Genomic DNA, 19,081 nt, shown 5'->3' with positions numbered 1-19,081 from the left:
GTGTCCGCGTTCTCTTCGCGCAGCGCTGCGCAGAACCATCAGCGTGTGACGTTGAAGTATCGCGAGAAAACCCGGTTAAAAACAATAAATACATATCGCGGTTACAAACTTAGTTTTCATATCAGGTATCGATCCTACGAGTTCATACATTCAAGAGATTATATTTCTAGTCACACAGTGAGACAAACATTCGGACGAGGTTCAATGAACGATTAAGCGTTTGAGCCGCCAAGCGCCACCTGGAGACAGAACAACGTCACTGCAGCCTAAAGAACGCAGTCCACTGATGTGAAAGAAACACACCGGCCACTGCGGAGGCCCTGATGCCGCTGGGATTCGCTTCTTTTTCCGCACATTAACAACAACAACATGGATTTCAACGTGAGGAAACTCGCCGCAGATGCTGGAATATTCTTCTCTCGGGCTGTGCAGGTGGGGATTGACGTTATTTCTTCTGTGTGTTGTGATCATTTCACGAGTTTAATCTGGTAACTGTGCGAAGGGTGGATGTGTAGTGCGTGACTGTATTCGACACCCGCCTCTGCGATCACACAGAACACGAACCATCCGTGTGTTTATCACATCACACATGAGCCTTTATAGCAGAAGCACACACAGATTCTTACACGTGTGGACAGAGGAGGGTTTACTGCGTGTCCATACATGAAAATAACGTGAAAAGTGTACAAATACTGCAAACATTGTTTGTTTGAATGTCAGTCAACAGCTGCTGTAGGGATGTATTCGTGACTTCTGCAGGATGAATAACTGTTCAAGTGTTACAACAGTTAGGAATACTGTTACACTATTACACTGTTACATTCTTACATTCTTACATTCTTACATTGTTACATTCTTACATTCGTACATTGTTACATTGTTACATTGTTACATTGTTACATTCTTACATTGTTACATTCTTACATTGTTACATTCTTACATTCGTACATTGTTACATTGTTACATTGTTACATTCTTACATTGTTACATTCTTACATTGTTACATTGTTACATTGTTACATTCTTACATTGTTACATTCTTACATTGTCACTTATCATTTCTTGGAAAGTGTGATAGATTGTTGATGATGCTTTGCTGTAGTTTACAGAAGAGAAATTTGGACAGGCGGAAAGAACCGAACTGGATGCTCATTTTGAGAATCTTCTGTCCAGAGCGGACTGTACCAAAAACTGGACTGAGAAGATCTACAGACAGACTGAAGTTCTGCTTCAACCAAATCCAGGTGAGCACATCACGTGTTGTCATCTAACCTCAACATCATTGCATAGACGTCACGCCATCTTGGGAGGATCTCTGCTTGTGCGTCAGTGCGGTGTTTTGTTTGTCTTGTTTGATTAGGAAATATAACTATGGAAGGTCAGTCTTGCGACTGCATAGCATTACACAGAGTCGTTCATGAAAAGCCCCCGGTTCTCTCACTTTCCATTTCTCCATATACCACACAAAACAAGTAACTTTACACATCAAAACAATAATAACAGTGGAGAATGATCCTCCCAAGATGGCAGCGCCACTTCAACATGCATCATGCAACATAGGGGCGTGACGTCCGCTTCACGTTCTCTATCCTCGTCTGTACTCTGCTACAATGCTAATTTGATATGTGCTATGGGTTATGTTGGGTTTATATTATTTTATGACGCAGTAAGCATCATTACTTATAAGATATTCATATAAACATGTTGTCAGAACAGGTGCAGATGTTATCAAGACAATCACATAAGCATCATGGTTGTTTGCTTTGGTGTATTTGTGATGTTTGTTTAAGTGAACGGTTTGTTTCTCTGGCAGGTGCTCGTATAGAAGAGTTCCTGTATGAGAAACTGGAGCGGAAGGTTCCACCTCGGGCCACTAATGGAGAGATATTAGGACAGTATATGCTGGAGGCTGGAAAGGAGTTTGGAGCGGAAACTCCGTACGGTAAAAAACATAAATGATTTAATTTCTCATTACATACACCAGGAATCTGTTGGGTTTTTGGCGTCAGGTTTTAGCACAGATTTATCTAGGACACTTGCATATGGTGCATGTCTCAGAAAGTCAGTTTGTTCAGAAAGAGGCTGCCAAGATGAATGACTTTGTGAGAGTAAAGCAGAACAAAAGCTGCTGTGTTTGGCACAAATCTATTGATTTGATTTGAAATGTTCCCCTCCTAATCGAATTCAACCCTCCCGGAGAGAGCATCTGCATGTTTTAAACCTTTAAACTGCTTTTGTGGACGTGACGCTACAAGTCAATCTGCTGCAGAGTTTTTACGGTCAGGACACACCGGAGGAGTCGCAGTTTGTCCGCGGGATTCGATCGATTTGAGCGTTTTTGCTGCAGGCTCTGTGGAAACGGCCAAACCAATTAATCACAATGCAGTTTCCTATCAGAGATCAATAGCATCTGTTCAGAGGTCACAGACGTCTCTGATGTCATATCCTGTCCAGCTTCAGTAGAGACACTGAGATGTTTATCAGTTTATGCTGTCGGGCCTCATGGAAGATTTTACGAATCTGTGTCAATATTATCATGTTGTGAAAAGCCTTTTCTAACTTTCATTACATTTTACTTTGACTACGTTTCTGTACTTGGCCAACAAACGGATGTTTCACTTAATTTATTTCTGGTGTGACTCAGGTTTTTTTCTATGGCCGATATATATGAGGCAATATTGTTTTGGTCCGCTTTTCTTTTTCCCACCTTCATAGAATCTTATTAAGTAATAAGAAGTGTTACAGAATATAGCTCAGTTTAAACATTTATTGAAGACACGTCTCTTACACTTGATTGAGTGTTTATCGCAGGGTACAAGATAGCAGTCTTATTCGTATGAAAATAAAACATTGCTCAAAACGTTTAAGCACCTTCTCAAACTGTTCTGAAGCATGCTTTTGGTTTATGTTTGTTAGTCAAATGGTCATAATCAAAGTGAAAACCAAAATAATTGGTCATAACTACGTTTTTAGTTTTATTTAGCTATGAGCCTTTTCTATTTTATAGGACAGTAGAAACACTGCATTATACCATACATTGTATCTGAGTATGTACAATCCCTGGGATGGAACCCATGACCTTGGCGTTGCTAGCGTCAGCATTAAATAGGACAGCAAAATAAAAGCAGAACAAAACCTCTCCATTGTCTTTGTGTGGAAGGTTGTTTGTCTATTCTAACCTTTCGGTTCAAAGTCATCTGTAGCTTTGCAGAAATAAAAAACACTTGTCATCATGGACAGGTTGTGTCTTGCCGTGAGGATGATTGTGTTTTTCTGATGAATTACTGTCAGTAGAGAACATGAAACTACTTGAGAGACACGCAAACCACAAAGACAAAGAGTTAACCCGTCATTATTATGCTAAAAAGAATCATTCATAAATGGATAAACAAATAGTTTGGTTTGAATTGTTGTTTACTTTAGTAGAAGATAGAATTGAGTGTCTCTTCACCACGTGATATTGAATGAACCGTCTCTGACTTGAAATCAGTTGAGAATCACTGAAATGTGAAGAGATCTGTGGAAACTCTTTGACTGTTTGTGTTCTCAGTGAAGTGCACTTAGTGCTTTTAAATGCTTCATTATTGTGTCATGACGGCCGTGATGCTTTCAGACTCTTCTGTCCGTGCAGGAAACGGACACTTGTGGTTTATCTTTGCATTCAAGGGCTTTTAAATGTACAGAAAAGAAACGTTTTGTATGAATATGTCGACCTGGACAATTCACACATTTGCTTATGTTATTGGTGAGACAAATATTACAAACACTTTAACTTTCTTCTTTTTATAAATGCTTAAGAACCTAGTTGGGTAGCATGGCAGTACAGATTTTGGTTATAAAACATAATTTGGTAACAAAAAAAGAATAATTTTAACATAGGAATGAATAATCGTTGGATTTTATTGGTTTTTCTGCTGATTATCGATTACATCACCGTAACGCGTCCTGATTTGTCTATAAAGTAAAATACAAATATTCTGAAAAATTATTGGATGTTCTACTTGATCTTCTCAAATGACAAAAATGACCCAAAAATGATTGACTGAAAATTCATGTATTATAAAAATTAAGAAACAGTGGGGTGGACAAAAGTAGTGCCCATGACTGATATTCTCATCCTCCGTAACGTTTTTAAAGGACAGTTTAGAAACAGAAATATATTTGGGTCAAAGACGTTAATATGTCTCCATCAAAAGAAATGTATGAAAGAAAGCACAGTCAATGTAAGTAATAGGTCTACTTTATGGTTTCAACTATGTTTTTGGAGAATAAGATGCCAAAATTTGGTTGAAATCATGTTACACAATATTTCTGTACACATTCAAACAACATGCTTATCTGTACATGTTAAAGTAAATCAATATAAGGGAGTATATAACTTTAAAGGCCCCAATCCCAAAAATGCTCTTTTAAATGTTGTTTGAACATTACTGTGTGTCACATTTGTGAACAAACAAGGTGTTTGGTTGTTGAAATCAAGGCTGATCATAAGACTTTATTTACTGAAGACACTGTGGATTAGTTTTATTTCTCAACGGAACGTGCAGAAGACATCAGGTGAAGTCACTTTACAACGGGATGCTTCACAAACCAATGCTGCATTCATGGTCATGTTTTCAGTTATTAAACATATGAGGCGTTTTCCCGTCTATTGTCACTTGTAAAAACAATGTGCACGTTGTAAAGCATTTGGGGTGAAAGTAAATATGTCCGGAATCTATTTTTGTTGTAAATATGCCTGACAAGATTGTGACACTGAATGACATTTCTTCTGTAAATTAGGGGAAATGTATGATATGTATATCTTGCATGACAAACGAAACAAAATGCAATTAAATTAAACAGAAATCTTAAGCTCTTCAAGGTGGACAGAAATATAAAATGAAATGTTAACACTTAATATTTAATATATATAGTATATACAAAACGCAATTAAATTAAACCGAAAACATGTTTATTTATTTGAACAAAAACAATGTAAAGCAGTATTGCACTTATTGTTTTTATGCTCAAACCCTTTTTTGTCTTTGACCCATTCACATTAAGTTTGATTTTATGTGAAGTACATCTACCAGTAGCTTTTAAATGTCTAACACTTTAACAGATTAGACTGCTTTGGTTACGCTAATGGAAATTCTTAAGGGCTTTTTTGTAAGAAATGTTACAAATTTTGTTAAACTGAGTAAATGTTTTGGATGAACGTCCTAATCGTACCTAGTTTTTAATGAATTTGAGTTTGTTTGACAATCTTGTAAGCAAGATTTCATGAGAACCACCTAGTGACGTCCACATTTAAATGGAATAAATAAAAAGTAATCTTAGATTTACATGATAAAAAGATGTATGCTCACTTTACATGTCTGGTATTGAATTGTAAGCTGAACAAAGAGAGTGAATTGTTGAAATGATTATTTTAAGCTGTAGGTTTAATGTGACTCATCTTTAGTTCTTTTCTGGTGTAGGAAGCACCTTGATACAAGTGGCCGACTGCCAGAGAAGACTGGGCGGCGCGGAGCGAGAGTTCCTGCAAACCTCGTCCATCGGTTTCCTCACACCCCTGAGGAACTTTCTGGAGGGCGACTGGAGAACCATTTCAGTGAGTTCAACTCCGGTCATGAGAGATCAGTCACGAGAGATCTGCCGCTGTGATTCTGACGCTTCGGTGTTCTGTCCACCTCACAGAAAGAGCGCAAGCTCCTGGAGAATCTGCGTTTGGATCTGGACGCCTGTAAAGCCCGTCTTAAGAAGGCCAAAGCTGCCGAGACCAAAGCCGCCGTAAGACCACCTTACCATTTGTTACACTGTCTTCTCATTTCAGGGAATCCAAATGAAGTCACAGATTCCGGCGTTTATCATTTATTATTCATTCAGTGACTGAAACGTTAAACAGAGTATTTCATCCAGTGAAGATTTGAGGAGAACACAGATTTATGCGAGCGAATGTTGGTTCCGCTCTTCTGATCGTGAACAGGATCATCGCTAACACTAATCGCTGTCTGTTGTGTAGTGTGTGTGTGTTTGTTTGATCTGTATGTGAACTAATGGTGTGTTTTTGCTTTATCCTTCACAGTGTGAGGGAGAAGTGAGTATCACAGACTTTCCCTCATGTTCACAACTTTACGCTTTTTAGTTTTTTAGATGAATTACAAAACCAGATCCAGAAGAGTAGATTATGTAAACACCGCACGCAGCTGTAACATGAAGTACATCAAAATACTTCATGTGTATGCCATTTCAGAAACTTGTTATCTCTCATGCACAAAGCAATCCCAGAATGCATTGCAACAAGTGAAAGACTTTCATATTTACTCTCATTGTGTGGGTTTCGTTTAGTCATTGATTTAATTTCCCCTAGAAATACATATTTACATATTTTGTTTTTTTTTGCTTTTCTAAAAGATCAAAGGTCAGATATAATAAGATGCTTTACGAGCATTATTTTGTTAGATTATTGGTCATATAGATTTGAAACAAAATAAACTGACAGGTGATTTTTCTGATCTTTGAATCTTTAATTCGGTTGCATGGCAGAATTATGTTTTTGTCTGTGAATTCTAGTTTTCACCGGTGGTGTGGAGGGTGTTTGGCATTGTTTGTTATCAGATTGTGACATGTTGTGGGTTTTAAAGCGAGTTTGTGTGTTTCAGGCTGTTCCTGACTTTCTAGAGACGCGACCACGAAATTATGTGCTTTCCGCTAGTGCATCCGCGGTAAGACCACCCTACAGTCTTCCCTGTCCGACACGCACACGCGTTGCCTTTCTGCTATTAATATTAATGAGACACGTATGATTCATAATCCTGTCACACTGTTGTGATGAGCTCATATTGTGTGTGTCTCTCTCTGTCTATCAGCTCTGGCACGAGGAGCTTAATAAAGTGAGTTTGACATCACTGACCATTCTCATAATAAAATGTTACTGTAGTACAATCATGTTACAATGCAAAACATCCTGTAAAGATATTTCACCACAACAGAGCCTTTTGAATAAAAGGTGCAGTGAAATAATTGATTTTGGTGACCAAACAGTTAACAAACAAATATTGTTCATTTATGTTTTTATCCAATGCTGTCTCACAAATAACTTTTAGCGTAAAATCTGTGTCTCTCTCAGGCGGAACATGAGTTGCGAGTTGCTCAGACAGAGTTTGACAGGCAGGCTGAGGTCACACGACTGCTGGTGGAGGGAATCAGTAGCACACATGTGAGTTTTTACACGATAAACATTTGACAAGGTCAATTCCCGCATTGTGTTTGATGCTCAGAGAGCGAACATGTGGTATAAATCATTTCGGATAAAAGTGTCTTTTAAATGCAAACGTGTTAAAATTACCTGAGTGTTTGTTTGAAGTTAGGTTCGTGGAACTCAATGTTTTGAAAGAAATGTCAGAAAGAACCTTATAAATCCAACGTTTTAAAACACCAAAAACTATTTTCAATGCTTATGGTTAATATATAATTCATATAATATGGGTTTTAAAGAGACGGGATGTGTTTTGTGTTTGCGCAGGTGAATCATCTGCGGTGTCTGCGTGAGTTTGTGGAAGGGCAGGCGATATATTATAACCAGTGTAACCAGTACATGCAGGATCTACAGAAAGAACTGGGCAGGTGAACACTCAGACTTTTATTCTGTTATTCAAATGAAATAATATTCAGATGTGTGTTGAAATATAGAAGAATTTAAAGGGGGTAGTTCTCTCTGAAATGATGATATTGCCATCGTGCACCTACAGTCAACCAGAATGCTCTCTACCGCCACGTTTGGGAGGGCTTGGGGAAGTTAAAAACATTTACTTGTGAAACTAGTTAGCGAAATGTCCGCCAGGAAAGTACCGAACCACATGTACTGTGAAACAGTGAAATTCAGTTTGATAAATTCATTATTGCGTGACAGTAGGCAACACATTAAAGATTAAAGAATTATTCACATTTATAATATAGCAAAAAAGCGATATAGGTGGAGAATTCAATAAAATGCAGGATATAGTAAAGGAGTCATTAAATCACCAGAACCAACGTGTTTTGATCACAGAAAAAAATTCTTAAGATTGCATATGCCCTATAGTTATAAGAACACACTACTATAATAAAACAAAATAAATACTTTTCGAATATTTATCACGATTACTCGATAACCTTTAAAACAACATAGAAAATAGAAAAGTTTGCTTTCAAACTCTGAATTTAACGGAAAAAATACACTGCTGAAGCACTGTAAAGAAAAGGGTGCGCTGTGGATGTATACTACAAGAAAAGAGAGGATCCTTGCATAATGGAACGCGGCACAATAATCGTTTACCTCGATTCATTCATTCTTGTAATCGATGAAGGCCACAACTGACCATTACGATTCACTTTCGATTATTGCACAGCCTGTCATATCACTATTTTTATAATGATAAATGGAGAAAGTAAACGGCACAAGGCAAAAATGTAACATCAAATTATTATTAATGAGCTAGAACAGAGGCCTGTGTGAAGAGGTTTAATGACATCATATTTGACAAAAGATGCACTTTCTAGACCGTTTCATTGGTATTAAATTAAAGTGTGACGATATCGACCTGCGTTTACGTTGAGCTACAAAACAAGTCGACTGTTTCTGATATTTTGGCGGGTGATGTGAAAAATATTCACACCGAAAGAAACCGGCTTTTTCTTGCCTCGCACCGCACTGACCTTATTTTACAGTTTTAACTTTCTAATGGTAAAAAGGCCGTTTCTGAATCTAATGATAAGAATCATGAGGCGTCAAACAAAGACAGAAGGAAACAACGTTTCTTCAATGTTTATGTAACCCGCTGTCCCGGGGCTACGAAAAGATCTCATCGGTACACAAGCGTCAACACACATTACAGTAGTACCGCCGCGGCCGAAGGCTCATTCTCCCTACTGTCCCTACTCCCTAGAACATGCACCAGCTCATCTGTGGGAGAATCTGACCCCGCAGACCCGACCGCTGTCCTGACGCTAAACTCGCCTTCTCCGCTGGAAACTGACGTCCTCCAAATCGAAGAAGTTCAGCCTCCCGCCAGCGGCACACGGAACGCTAAAGTCCTGTACGACTACACGGCTGCAGACTCCAGTGAGATCTCGCTGCGCGCCGATGAGGTAAACCCATGATGATCTCGGCAATCAAAATCATTTGTTTGCATTGTAATTAATGCTTTTCTCCATCGTCAGGTGATCACAGTGTACCACATGCCGGGAATGGATTCTGATTGGCTCATCGGGGAGAGAGGAAACCAGAAGGGAAAAGTGCCTGTTACATATCTGGAGCTGTTGAGTTAGAGAGGCGAGCGCACACACACACACACACACACACACACACACACACACACACACACACACGCTCACATACATATATCATGGAACATGACCTTTACTTAATATTATAAAGATTTTTGGCATAAAAGAAAAATCAATAGTTTTGACCCATACAATGTATTTTTGGAGTTGACCTATAATGCTCCCGTTCTACTGGAGACTGGTTTTGTGATCCAGGGACAGAAATATCAAATGAAATATTAACACTTAATATTAACTATATAATATTAGCGGTTTCATTTTACACTCGTGTTAAATCACACAACTGTTACAGAAAAGTAAAGTCAGTTAGGACTAATATGTCATTCATTCACAAATGCTTGAGACGTCGTCCATGTCCTTATCTGCCTGTTTTCTGCACTAGAAACTGATCTGGGATCAGTTAGCAGATCAATATACAGATTGTGAGTTTTTTCAGGCTTTCCTAAAACAAATGCCTCACAATTAAGCCTAATATTACACATTTAAAGTTGAACATATTTGCACTGTTATGAGGTTTTAGAAGCGCTTCATAAACCTCATGACTGAAACTGCCTTATAACATCTCATTCAGACACACATTCATGGAAAACCGCTCATGTTTCCCAGCATTCACAGAAAACAAATGTCAATGTTATAGATATGATGTAATCCGGTTTAAGATATGAATGTGGAATTTAAGCCTTACAGTTTTCATGTGTAAAATGTTTGCATGAAGAGTCAATCCCTGCTGCATCTGAGCACTTCAACGGCTCCAAGTGTTTTTGGTTTGTTATTTTGACACTGGACAAATAAATGAATATTTTTGGTATGGATGTAACGATTCACAATGCCATTAACGATACTGATCTCACGATACTATTAGAATGAACACAGGCCTTTTTATTATTTCTCAAATGCTGCACATCTCTTTGTAAAATAAAAATATCTTTAATGTCATAACAAAACTAAACTGCAATTTAAAAAAGAAATCCAAATCAAATAACCATACAAACTAGTCTGTGCTGCTTGGATTTCGTGCATTTAAAGTCACCATGAGCTGGAAGTTGCTATTGACTTCTTCTTTTCCGTATCGTGATGTATATCCGAGTGAAGCCGCTTCTGAAATTAGACAAAAAATGTAGTTGTAAGTTGTGCCTGCAGGGGAGGGCTAAAGATGCCTGGCCATTGGTCACTCAGTATATAGTTTTTGTGTTGCTGACATCAACTTTGATTAAAGATCACAAGTGCAAATTCATAAATAAAGAATTGTGTGAACGGATAAATTATTTATAATAATCACTGCAACACTGTGTAAAACACGGTGACATATATATACACATATATATAGTTATATATATATATATATCAGCATATCCACGTTTTCCAAGTTTGCAGTAAACACAGCGGCCCCTGCTGTTCAAAACATGTATTGGGATTCAAATAACATCTCAACAGGCTTGAATCGTCACATACTGCGATGAGTTTTCAACCAGCTCACGGTGAATCGTTACATCCCTAATTTACTGATATATTTACAGAGATTTACAGAATATCGAAAAATAGTATAAACTGAACACTTTGGTCGCTTTGTGTGAATACGTGTGCATGACAGGTTTGATGCAAAAACAATGATTTCATTTGCTGATGCTTGACTAAGAAACACGTGTGATGTTTTGAACGGCCGGTGCAGCCTTGCCCAGATCTGCACGTTCAGTTTAAAACAAAAACACATGTCAATGCACGGTCAGTTTCTGTCAGACTGATGTTTTCTGCATTTTCAGGTTGTACATGTTATCGTGTTATTGTTTTAAAAGTGAAATTGCCACATTTGGTTGCTCTTGTCTGTGTTTTGCTCTGGGATATTTAAAGGCCTGTTAATGTGCCATGAGATGAGTTGCTAAACAGGCACAGTTTAATAGAATCATTATTTCTCAAATAATCGATAGTAGTGCTTTACTGAAAACCAGTGTCACTTCATTCTTACGATCTACATTACCTTTGAGATACCAAAATGAAAAATACTTTAGTGTACTTAAGTGCTTACTAGAGTAATACATATACAATTGCTACACTACAGTATTTTTCATCAAAAAGCCATAATAATTCATCTTTGCTATAGCGTAATTAGACTCGTCTGGATACTTACTTTAGATGTGTTAATGTTTCAAGGTATTATGTGACTTATTCACATACATGTTTTTGATATTTTTCATTCCAAAGTGCTGCTCGTGACTTAGCGGTTCATGATGTGTTATTTGTTTTGTTTAAATTATTTGTATTCATATTTGTTTTTATCTACAGTATGTAATGTCTGAAACTGAATGCATGATAAATGTTTTAGTAAACCTTTGATTCTTATCTGCTGGCGCCCTCTGTTGACCTCTCGTATGTTTTCAAGCTTCATAGAATGTATTAAAACTAATCTTGACCCTCTCAAAGTCTTTACTGTTTTCTACACACGAGAGCTTTGATCTTTTTCATTCAACTTTTATTCTGTGCTGCAGGGTCAAAAGATGAAATAGACAAAATGCAACAAAAATCTTTTTACAGTTCTGGATCCTACTTGTCAAATTAAACTGGAGATGTTATTTCACATTTTTATTTGAAATACTTTACATTGAAAAGCACTTAAAGCATTACCAGATAGAAGAGTCAACACTATTACATCAAGGTTTGGATACACTTGAATTCGTAGTTTATAGAATATATATACTTGTAGTTATATTTCTATGCAAAGAGAGCCACTAATACATAAACAATCCAGCCCACAATCACGAAGATGCCGAATATTAAACTGAACAAGATGAGCGTCCGAGCCTTCTGTGAGGTTTTCTCTGCTTCACGGATGTCACCTCTGGCCAACGCCGCACGGGTCTAGAGAGAGTTCAGAGGTCAGTGTGTTGAGTGTGTCAGAACATGTTGTGTATTTTCTGTTGGTGTGTATAGATTGTTCTTACTTCGTGGGAGTACATGACGGCTACGAGACCGCTCATCCAGCAGCAGAAGACGGTGACCAGCACAGATTCTGTCAGGTAATCTCTGGGTAAAGAGGGCTGCTCTTCTCCTGGTGGCGCTCCATTCATGTACTGAAATAATGGGAGATGTCCTGAATGCATCCTTGTAGCTCAATATATATAAAAACTGACATTCAGAGATTTCATGAAATGTCAAATGTGTAACAGTCATGTTTTTATCTAAACTAGAGACTGCAGAACAACCCGAAGCTGAAGCTCAGGGTCACGATGGTAAACCGTTACTGCGGGTGGGGATGTCATAATGCAAAAAATAGTTTTGTCTTGTTTTCTAGTTCAGTTATCATCCTTAGTCCTCAAAAACCTATTTGACACAAGATATATTAATGTAAGCAATATTTGTATGTCCTTTTCTTCACCATCGTGAGATTCATCCTCTACAACATTAGGAAAATTAGACCTTTCCTATCAGAGCACTCTACGCAAGTCCTAGTCCAGGCTCTTGTCCTGTCCAAACTGGATTATTGCAATGCGCTTCTGGCTGGACTTCCTGCTTGCACAATCAAACCTCTCCAGATGATCCAGAATGCGGCGGCAAGAGTGGTCTTCAATGAACCAGCCCCTGTTGCCGCCCGCATAGAGTTCAAAGCTTTGCTCCTGGCCTACAAGACCAACACCGGATCTGCACCATCGTATCTCCACTCGCTAATGCAGATCTATGTTCCTGCCAGATCACTGCGGTCTGCAAAGGAACAACGACTACTGGTACCATCCCAAAAAGGAAGAAAGTCACTCTCCCGTACCTTCTCTGGATCTGTTCCACATTGGTGGAATGATCTACCAGCTGCTAGAAGATCAGCAGACTCGGTTGCCATCTTTAAAAAACGCATCTCTTCCGTCAACACGTCGCTGATTGATTTCTCCTAATTCTCTTCCCTTTCTTCTTATTCAAAAAAACACCTTACTAACCTCACTATTCTTAGCTTTGTATACTGTGCTGGGCTTTAATGGACTAGTTTGATGCACTTATGTATTTTGTTGCCTATGTTGTTATAATTGCTTCTAATGTTTCCTCATCTGTAAGTCGCTTTGGATAAAAGCGTCTGATAAATGACTAAATGTAAATGTAAATTCTAAACTTGTGTGACGTTCTTTCTTCAGCAGAACATGAAAGAAGATATTTTGAAGAATGTAAGGTAACCAGACCACATCGATGACTTCCATTGTATGAACACAGAAGAGTTGTTTTTGAGTGTTGCTATGCCATTAAGAAGAAAATGATAAACGGCTTTGTAACGTGTTTGCTTAAACTATAATATTATTTTAAAGAAAACGTTTTTTCTTACCTCATTGGCAAACAGCTTTTTCTGGTTTTGACGTCACAGACTTTTGATAAGTAAATTCTTGACTAAGAACTTAATTAAATATGTAACGCGTAAATAATTCAGAGACCGTTTCAGAGAGATTTTTTTCTGATCTTAAAATGTATGTGTTTAGGTAAAATGATCATTTTAGTTTCGTTCTGTGAACTACAAAAAATATTCTTTCTTTTTGCATTTATTTGCAGAAATATTCTACATTTATTTGATCACAAAATATTCTCGGCACATTTCACTGATATTGTGTTATCTTGTGTAGTGGGTATAGGGATGCACGATAAATGATCGGCCGATAAATAAAATTTAGGCTGATATATTATAGCCGATAAATTATGAATCATTTCCTCTGGTTTAACCACTTTAGCTGCATGCTGCTCGCCGTTCAAATACAGTATAGTACTTTCTTGTCTTTCTGTCGTGATCATTCACTTACAGAATCTTGAATTAGTGTAAAGTAGGCTTGGCACGTGATTTTCAGGGCAAAAAAGAAAATATTGAAACTCTTACTATCGTGTATGATGGGTAGGTGGATTGAGAGGGAAAGGGGGTCTGGTAGAAAGCCGGCGGATTGGCTCCGGGCTGGCAGGTGATGACAGGTTGGTTGGGGTAATGGGGCAGAGGTGAGGGGTACGTGAGGTAAGTGGTTTTAGGCTCTGGTGGGCTGTATGGAGGCGGGTCCATTGATGGATTTGGTGGGAAGCTGGTGGACGGACCTTGACCTCCCATCCTCTCCAGAGTGAGCGCAGGGTGGTGGGCGCTGTCTGTGTCAAACGCTGGGTTGAGAGTCCGGTTGCTGTCCGTCTCATAGGCCAGATGTGTTGTTTGATTGCTGTCAGTGTCGTAGGCGGCATTAGCTGTCTGGATGCTGTCGCCATCGGTAACCTGGTGGCCGGTCTGGATGCTGTCTGTGTCAGTGGCTGGGCTGGTGGTCAGGATGCTTACGCAGTCGCTTGCAGGAGCACTGGGTAACACTGTGCTCGCTCCCGGCCCAGACGAATTACCAGATGATGCTGAAACCCCATGATGAAGTGTTCTTGGGTCATCAGGGATGTTTGGAGGAGTGGCTGGTGACAGGAGGAGGGGAGAGACAGAAAGATGAAGGTGATTTTTTTTACGTGCAAGACATGAAGAGGAGATCTCTATATCTTTATTTGATCATATAGAGTTAAGGGAAACTGTTGCTGAAGTCTCATCTGTATCTCAGATATGTATTCCTCCTGAGAAAAAGAGTCGTAGTTGTCACACATTTGCTTAGATACCAACCAAAACAATCCAAGGTTTTGATTTTGAACGGTGGCTACCCTGGCAGATAACCAGACACCACCAGATCAGAATATTCAAGCTCACATTAGAAGTAATGACTTCACGCTATTTTTCACAGAGTATATTCGTAAATAACTAAAGCTTAACCTTTAAGTCTGTCCTATGAATCAACATCAGCTAGAACAGCTACCGTGTTTCTCACCCATAGGCCAAGAAGAGTTACACAAACTTATTACTGCATCTAAACAGACAACATGGGTATTAGACCCACTAAAATATAAAGAGTTATAGAGGGATCGAACCCACAACCTTGCCACAGGAAAGCTATTATTGTCATTTGAACAAAACCTGAAGCATTACTTTATATTTCTGAGTTGTAATTCTGTGCAATAACCACACATCACCTGTTATATTCCACCTGAGAGATATTTGAAACCTCTCTCTCCCTCTCTCTCTTTCTCTCTCTGAAACCGCCCGTCCCCAAAACAGACAATCAATAATTCAGTCCTGACATATAAGGTTGTTTTATACATTCTTAATTGGATTATTTCAATGATTCTTTTGTGTTTATCAGTGATGTTGTCACAGTGATCCAACCTTGTCGAGTTTGTTATTATCTAGAAATGCACTTGCATAAAAAGAGCAACGAATACAAGCGCTCATAATGTGAGGAATATGACATAAGTTTCATCTGCCAGTTGAGCTCAGGTGAGAGAGAGAGAGAGAGAGAGAGAGAGAGAGAGAGGAAACAGATGAATAGGACGAGAGATGAGAAATATTAGTCATGTTACCTGGATCCATCAGGTGGTCTTCACTCAGGGGTCAGAGGTCAGGTGCTCATGGGGAAGCAGAATCCAGTGAGAGATATCCAGCAGGAATGTGATGACGATGTGATGAGATGTAAATGTGTGTCAATGAAACGACTGCAGCTTGTGGGATCTCTCTCGCTGTCTGAACGGTATCATGTCTGTTGAATAATTTAACCACAACCACCAAGACTACCTGTGTGCGTGTGAGTCCGTGCGCGCGTATAGTGTCTAGTGGTGGATCTTCACATGTGATCAGTAAAAAACAGTGTGTTGTACATTTTTGCGTACATTGTCCTCTAAGTACCTATTATGTATCTATAAAGGTACAGTTAAATGGTTAGAAATGTTTTGAACAAAATAGTACTTTGACAATAACTTGACAGTGTAATGAAAATGTAGGGAATAATGGGTGTAGAAAACAAATACTCTTTTGGAGCTTCGCTTCATGATTCTAGTGCCACTAGAGGGCGCAAAGTGTACTACAGGCTTTTCTTTAGAAAAAGGCAAAATGACCTTTATCTGTTTTATGTAAATAAATGATCCTGTCATGTCAGTGTTGTAGTAAACTAAGACTTTTAAAACATTTCTGTTGATTAAACCTATACGTATTATTTGAACATTTTCAATCAAAATGAGAAACGTTGCCTTGAATTCAAGAAAATAAGCTGGAAAAAAATAAACACTAAACAAAAACTAAAACATTGTCACAAACTGTTATCTATTCATTTGTGTTCATGGCCAGAATTTCCCTTATTTTTCCCTGTCAGTCAGCGCAACTTTGTCAATCTAACGTATTTTAATACCCATTATCTTTGTATAAATATATATCAGTATATTAAAGAAGCCATTTATCATCGCTTTGCCTACTCGCGTTTTCATCAAAATGAGCCTTTGCTGCTGTGATTTTAGGTTTTGAGGTGATGTAAGGTGTAACTCTGAGCTGTATGTCCATGAACCGTCACAGTGTATCTGTTTCAGAGATGATGAAAGTTAAAACGGCATGTGATCACAGCCATGTCTGAAACAATATAATGAAGGATACACAGTGATTCATTTGATCTTCATGAGATTAGGAAAAGTTAAATCAATGATTCATTGTTTGCGGTCGAAAGGATTTTCTGTTCGTCTCTTAACCATCACGTGTCCGTCTCTGTTGTTATGAATGACTCATTCGACTTCTTTTGAGCAGTTCAGGTTGTAGAAACCATTTTTGTTGTTAAGCTACAAATGGCTTCACGCTTAAAAGGTTCCTCACAGCGATGCAATAAAATGACAATTTTTGGTTCCACAAAGAACCTTGTGTGGTTGTTTTACAAGTGAATAATATTAGCAGTAAACTTCTCCGTATATTTATTTGAGATGTTTCTTTATCCCCTGTAGGCCCATATGCTGTGGCATGAGATTATGGGCTGTAATTGAATTACAGGGGTTAAAGAAGCCACAAATAAGAAATACTTCATACTCTAGTTTTATCTCAATTTTGCCAAGAGATTTTCAATGTGTGCAAATGTTTATCTGCACGAAAACAAGCCGCTGTGATTCACAGGCACACTCTTAAATATAAAGGTGCTGAGAAAGGTTTTTCAGGGCGACGCCATATAAGAAAAATTCAGTCAAAACTCTCTCTCTTTCCTTTTTATAATCTGAAGAACCTTTTTTCGCCACAAAGATCCTTCTTCAGATGTTTCGGGTTCTTTATGGAACCATTTAGGTTCATCTACGCCACCTTTCTTTTTGAGAGGGCCGAAAAGTGCTGAACGACAATTACAGAAATAAAAATGTTGGTATTTCTGAGGAGTTTCCCTCAAATCCAGGAAAACTGAAATGACTCAGACGGAGCGTCCCCTCTCGTGATGCATTGCAGACCTATTGAGTCTGTGTGAAAACTTCAGATAATAATCCATGGACGTTGATCACAGTGGGCTTTCCTCATTTGAATAAAATGTTGGCTTATTTTCCGGCCTGTTAGAAACTCATGCTGGTGGTCCGGAGAGGAATGCAGAATGGAGTCTTGTAGTTGTGTGTGTTAAATGGTCTTTATATCAGCAGCTGTAGTTGAATTACCCAGCGTGAAGGGCTTAAGCTCAGATGAGTGAGGTCTCGGAGGATAAGACACATGAATGAATCCCTCAGTGTATTTAATATCAAACCTGAACGACGTGTCAGTCTTCATCAACATACAGCGTGATGTGTTAACATTTTTGTAAATTAATCTAAATAAAAAAATCGTAGTATACGATGTTGTAAATTGTACTATACTGTAGCACGTTATAGAAATTATAATTGTTTTTTAATGTATATTATAGTTATACTTTGTAGTATTAACTATAGTAATGTGATATCAAATACACTATAATGTCATGTGTGATTTTATATGCTTTTAAGTCTTTATGATCTACATTTTTTATGAATTTGTCACACAGCTTGACTTTTTACCTGCACTTAAGAGAAAGTTAAAATGTTTTAATCCAAAATGTTTAAACTGAAAATATCAATAATGTTAATTTTTCAGACTAACAGATAAGTGCTGTGGGGTTTTTACAGGTGGCATTAGTTTGGTAAGATTATTTGGGATGAAGGTCACGTAAAGGTGGTCAGAGGTGATGACCATCTGGCCTCTGAAGAGAGAGATAATCTTGAATCGAGAGAGAGAGAGAGAGAGAGAGATGGGGTGGAGATCTTTTCTAGCATCAAGTGTGTGACACAGGACAAGACGACAGGAGTGTGAAAGTATATCAGGGATTTACTCCGGTCCGGTCTGAATCTCTTCTCCACGTTTTCCATCAGACTGTAGTGGAGTAAATCAGCAGCACTTCTTTAAGAAGTTCAGCACTGAAGGAAAGACTCGAGTCCACAGACGGGTACAGACCAGATCGGGATGATGTGGGAATGACCGAGCATCATTTCAGGACATGGAGTTTGGACGAGTTTATTTAAGATATGAAAGAGCAGCTCTGCTGTTTGTAATGATGTTCAAACTGGGTGAGCGACATTTGTTCAATCCAATTTTTACTTTTTATTATGTTGGACAAGTCGTGTGAAGTAGGATGTCAGCCGCCCATATGGATTACATCATTGTAATATCAGATTTATAGTTGCTGTAGTAGATCACACGGATTCTGTCTGGTTGCAGCACTTTGTTTTGTGAGTTCTCATTGGTCTGTAATAGAATAAGGAATGCAACATGTGTCTCTATGAATAGATTTATTATAATATTCAGCATCTGCAGTTGGCAGGTTAGTGTCTCCGAGCAGATGCTGTGATGTGTGTGTTTGTGTGTGTATGTTGGTCAGTGGGTTTGTGTGGCACCACCATCTGTGGTGGTGGTGAGGGGGGGGGGGGGGGGGTTAAGAGAGAGCTGCTATAA

The 19,081-nt window shown here is 38.5% G+C and overlaps 2 protein-coding genes across 3 annotated transcripts in view; both read left to right on the top strand.

Annotated features, from left to right (window-relative positions):
- The first annotated feature begins 278 nt into the window (after nucleotides 1-278).
- sh3glb2a (SH3-domain GRB2-like endophilin B2a) lies at nucleotides 279-10,118 on the top strand. Of its 2 annotated transcripts, XM_079466896.1 has the most exons (11): nucleotides 279-432; nucleotides 1,103-1,244; nucleotides 1,814-1,942; nucleotides 5,463-5,596; nucleotides 5,683-5,775; nucleotides 6,648-6,710; nucleotides 6,855-6,878; nucleotides 7,115-7,204; nucleotides 7,511-7,611; nucleotides 8,913-9,114; nucleotides 9,187-10,118. In XM_079466896.1, exons 1-11 carry the CDS (start codon nucleotides 370-372, stop codon nucleotides 9,292-9,294), a joined length of 1,149 nt encoding a protein of 382 aa, XP_079323022.1. In that variant the 5' UTR covers nucleotides 279-369; the 3' UTR covers nucleotides 9,295-10,118. The 2 variants fall into 2 exon arrangements, with proteins under 2 accessions (XP_079323022.1, XP_079323023.1); XM_079466897.1 differs by lacking the exon at nucleotides 6,855-6,878.
- An 8,450-nt stretch (nucleotides 10,119-18,568) lies between these two features.
- The window catches only part of crb2b (crumbs cell polarity complex component 2b), an 18,882-nt gene continuing 18,369 nt past the window's right edge, over nucleotides 18,569-19,081 (top strand). The window contains exon 1 of the mRNA XM_079468162.1: nucleotides 18,569-18,696. Coding sequence (XP_079324288.1) covers nucleotides 18,627-18,696 — 70 coding nt within the window. The 5' untranslated portion in view covers nucleotides 18,569-18,626. The remainder of the gene's footprint in view (nucleotides 18,697-19,081) is intronic.

Source organism: Barbatula barbatula (genome assembly GCF_947034865.1).
Source record: "Barbatula barbatula genome assembly, chromosome: 11".
NCBI lineage: Eukaryota > Metazoa > Chordata > Actinopteri > Cypriniformes > Nemacheilidae > Barbatula > Barbatula barbatula.
Note: the sequence above shows the minus strand (reverse complement) of the source record. Positions and strands in the feature narration are given on the sequence as shown.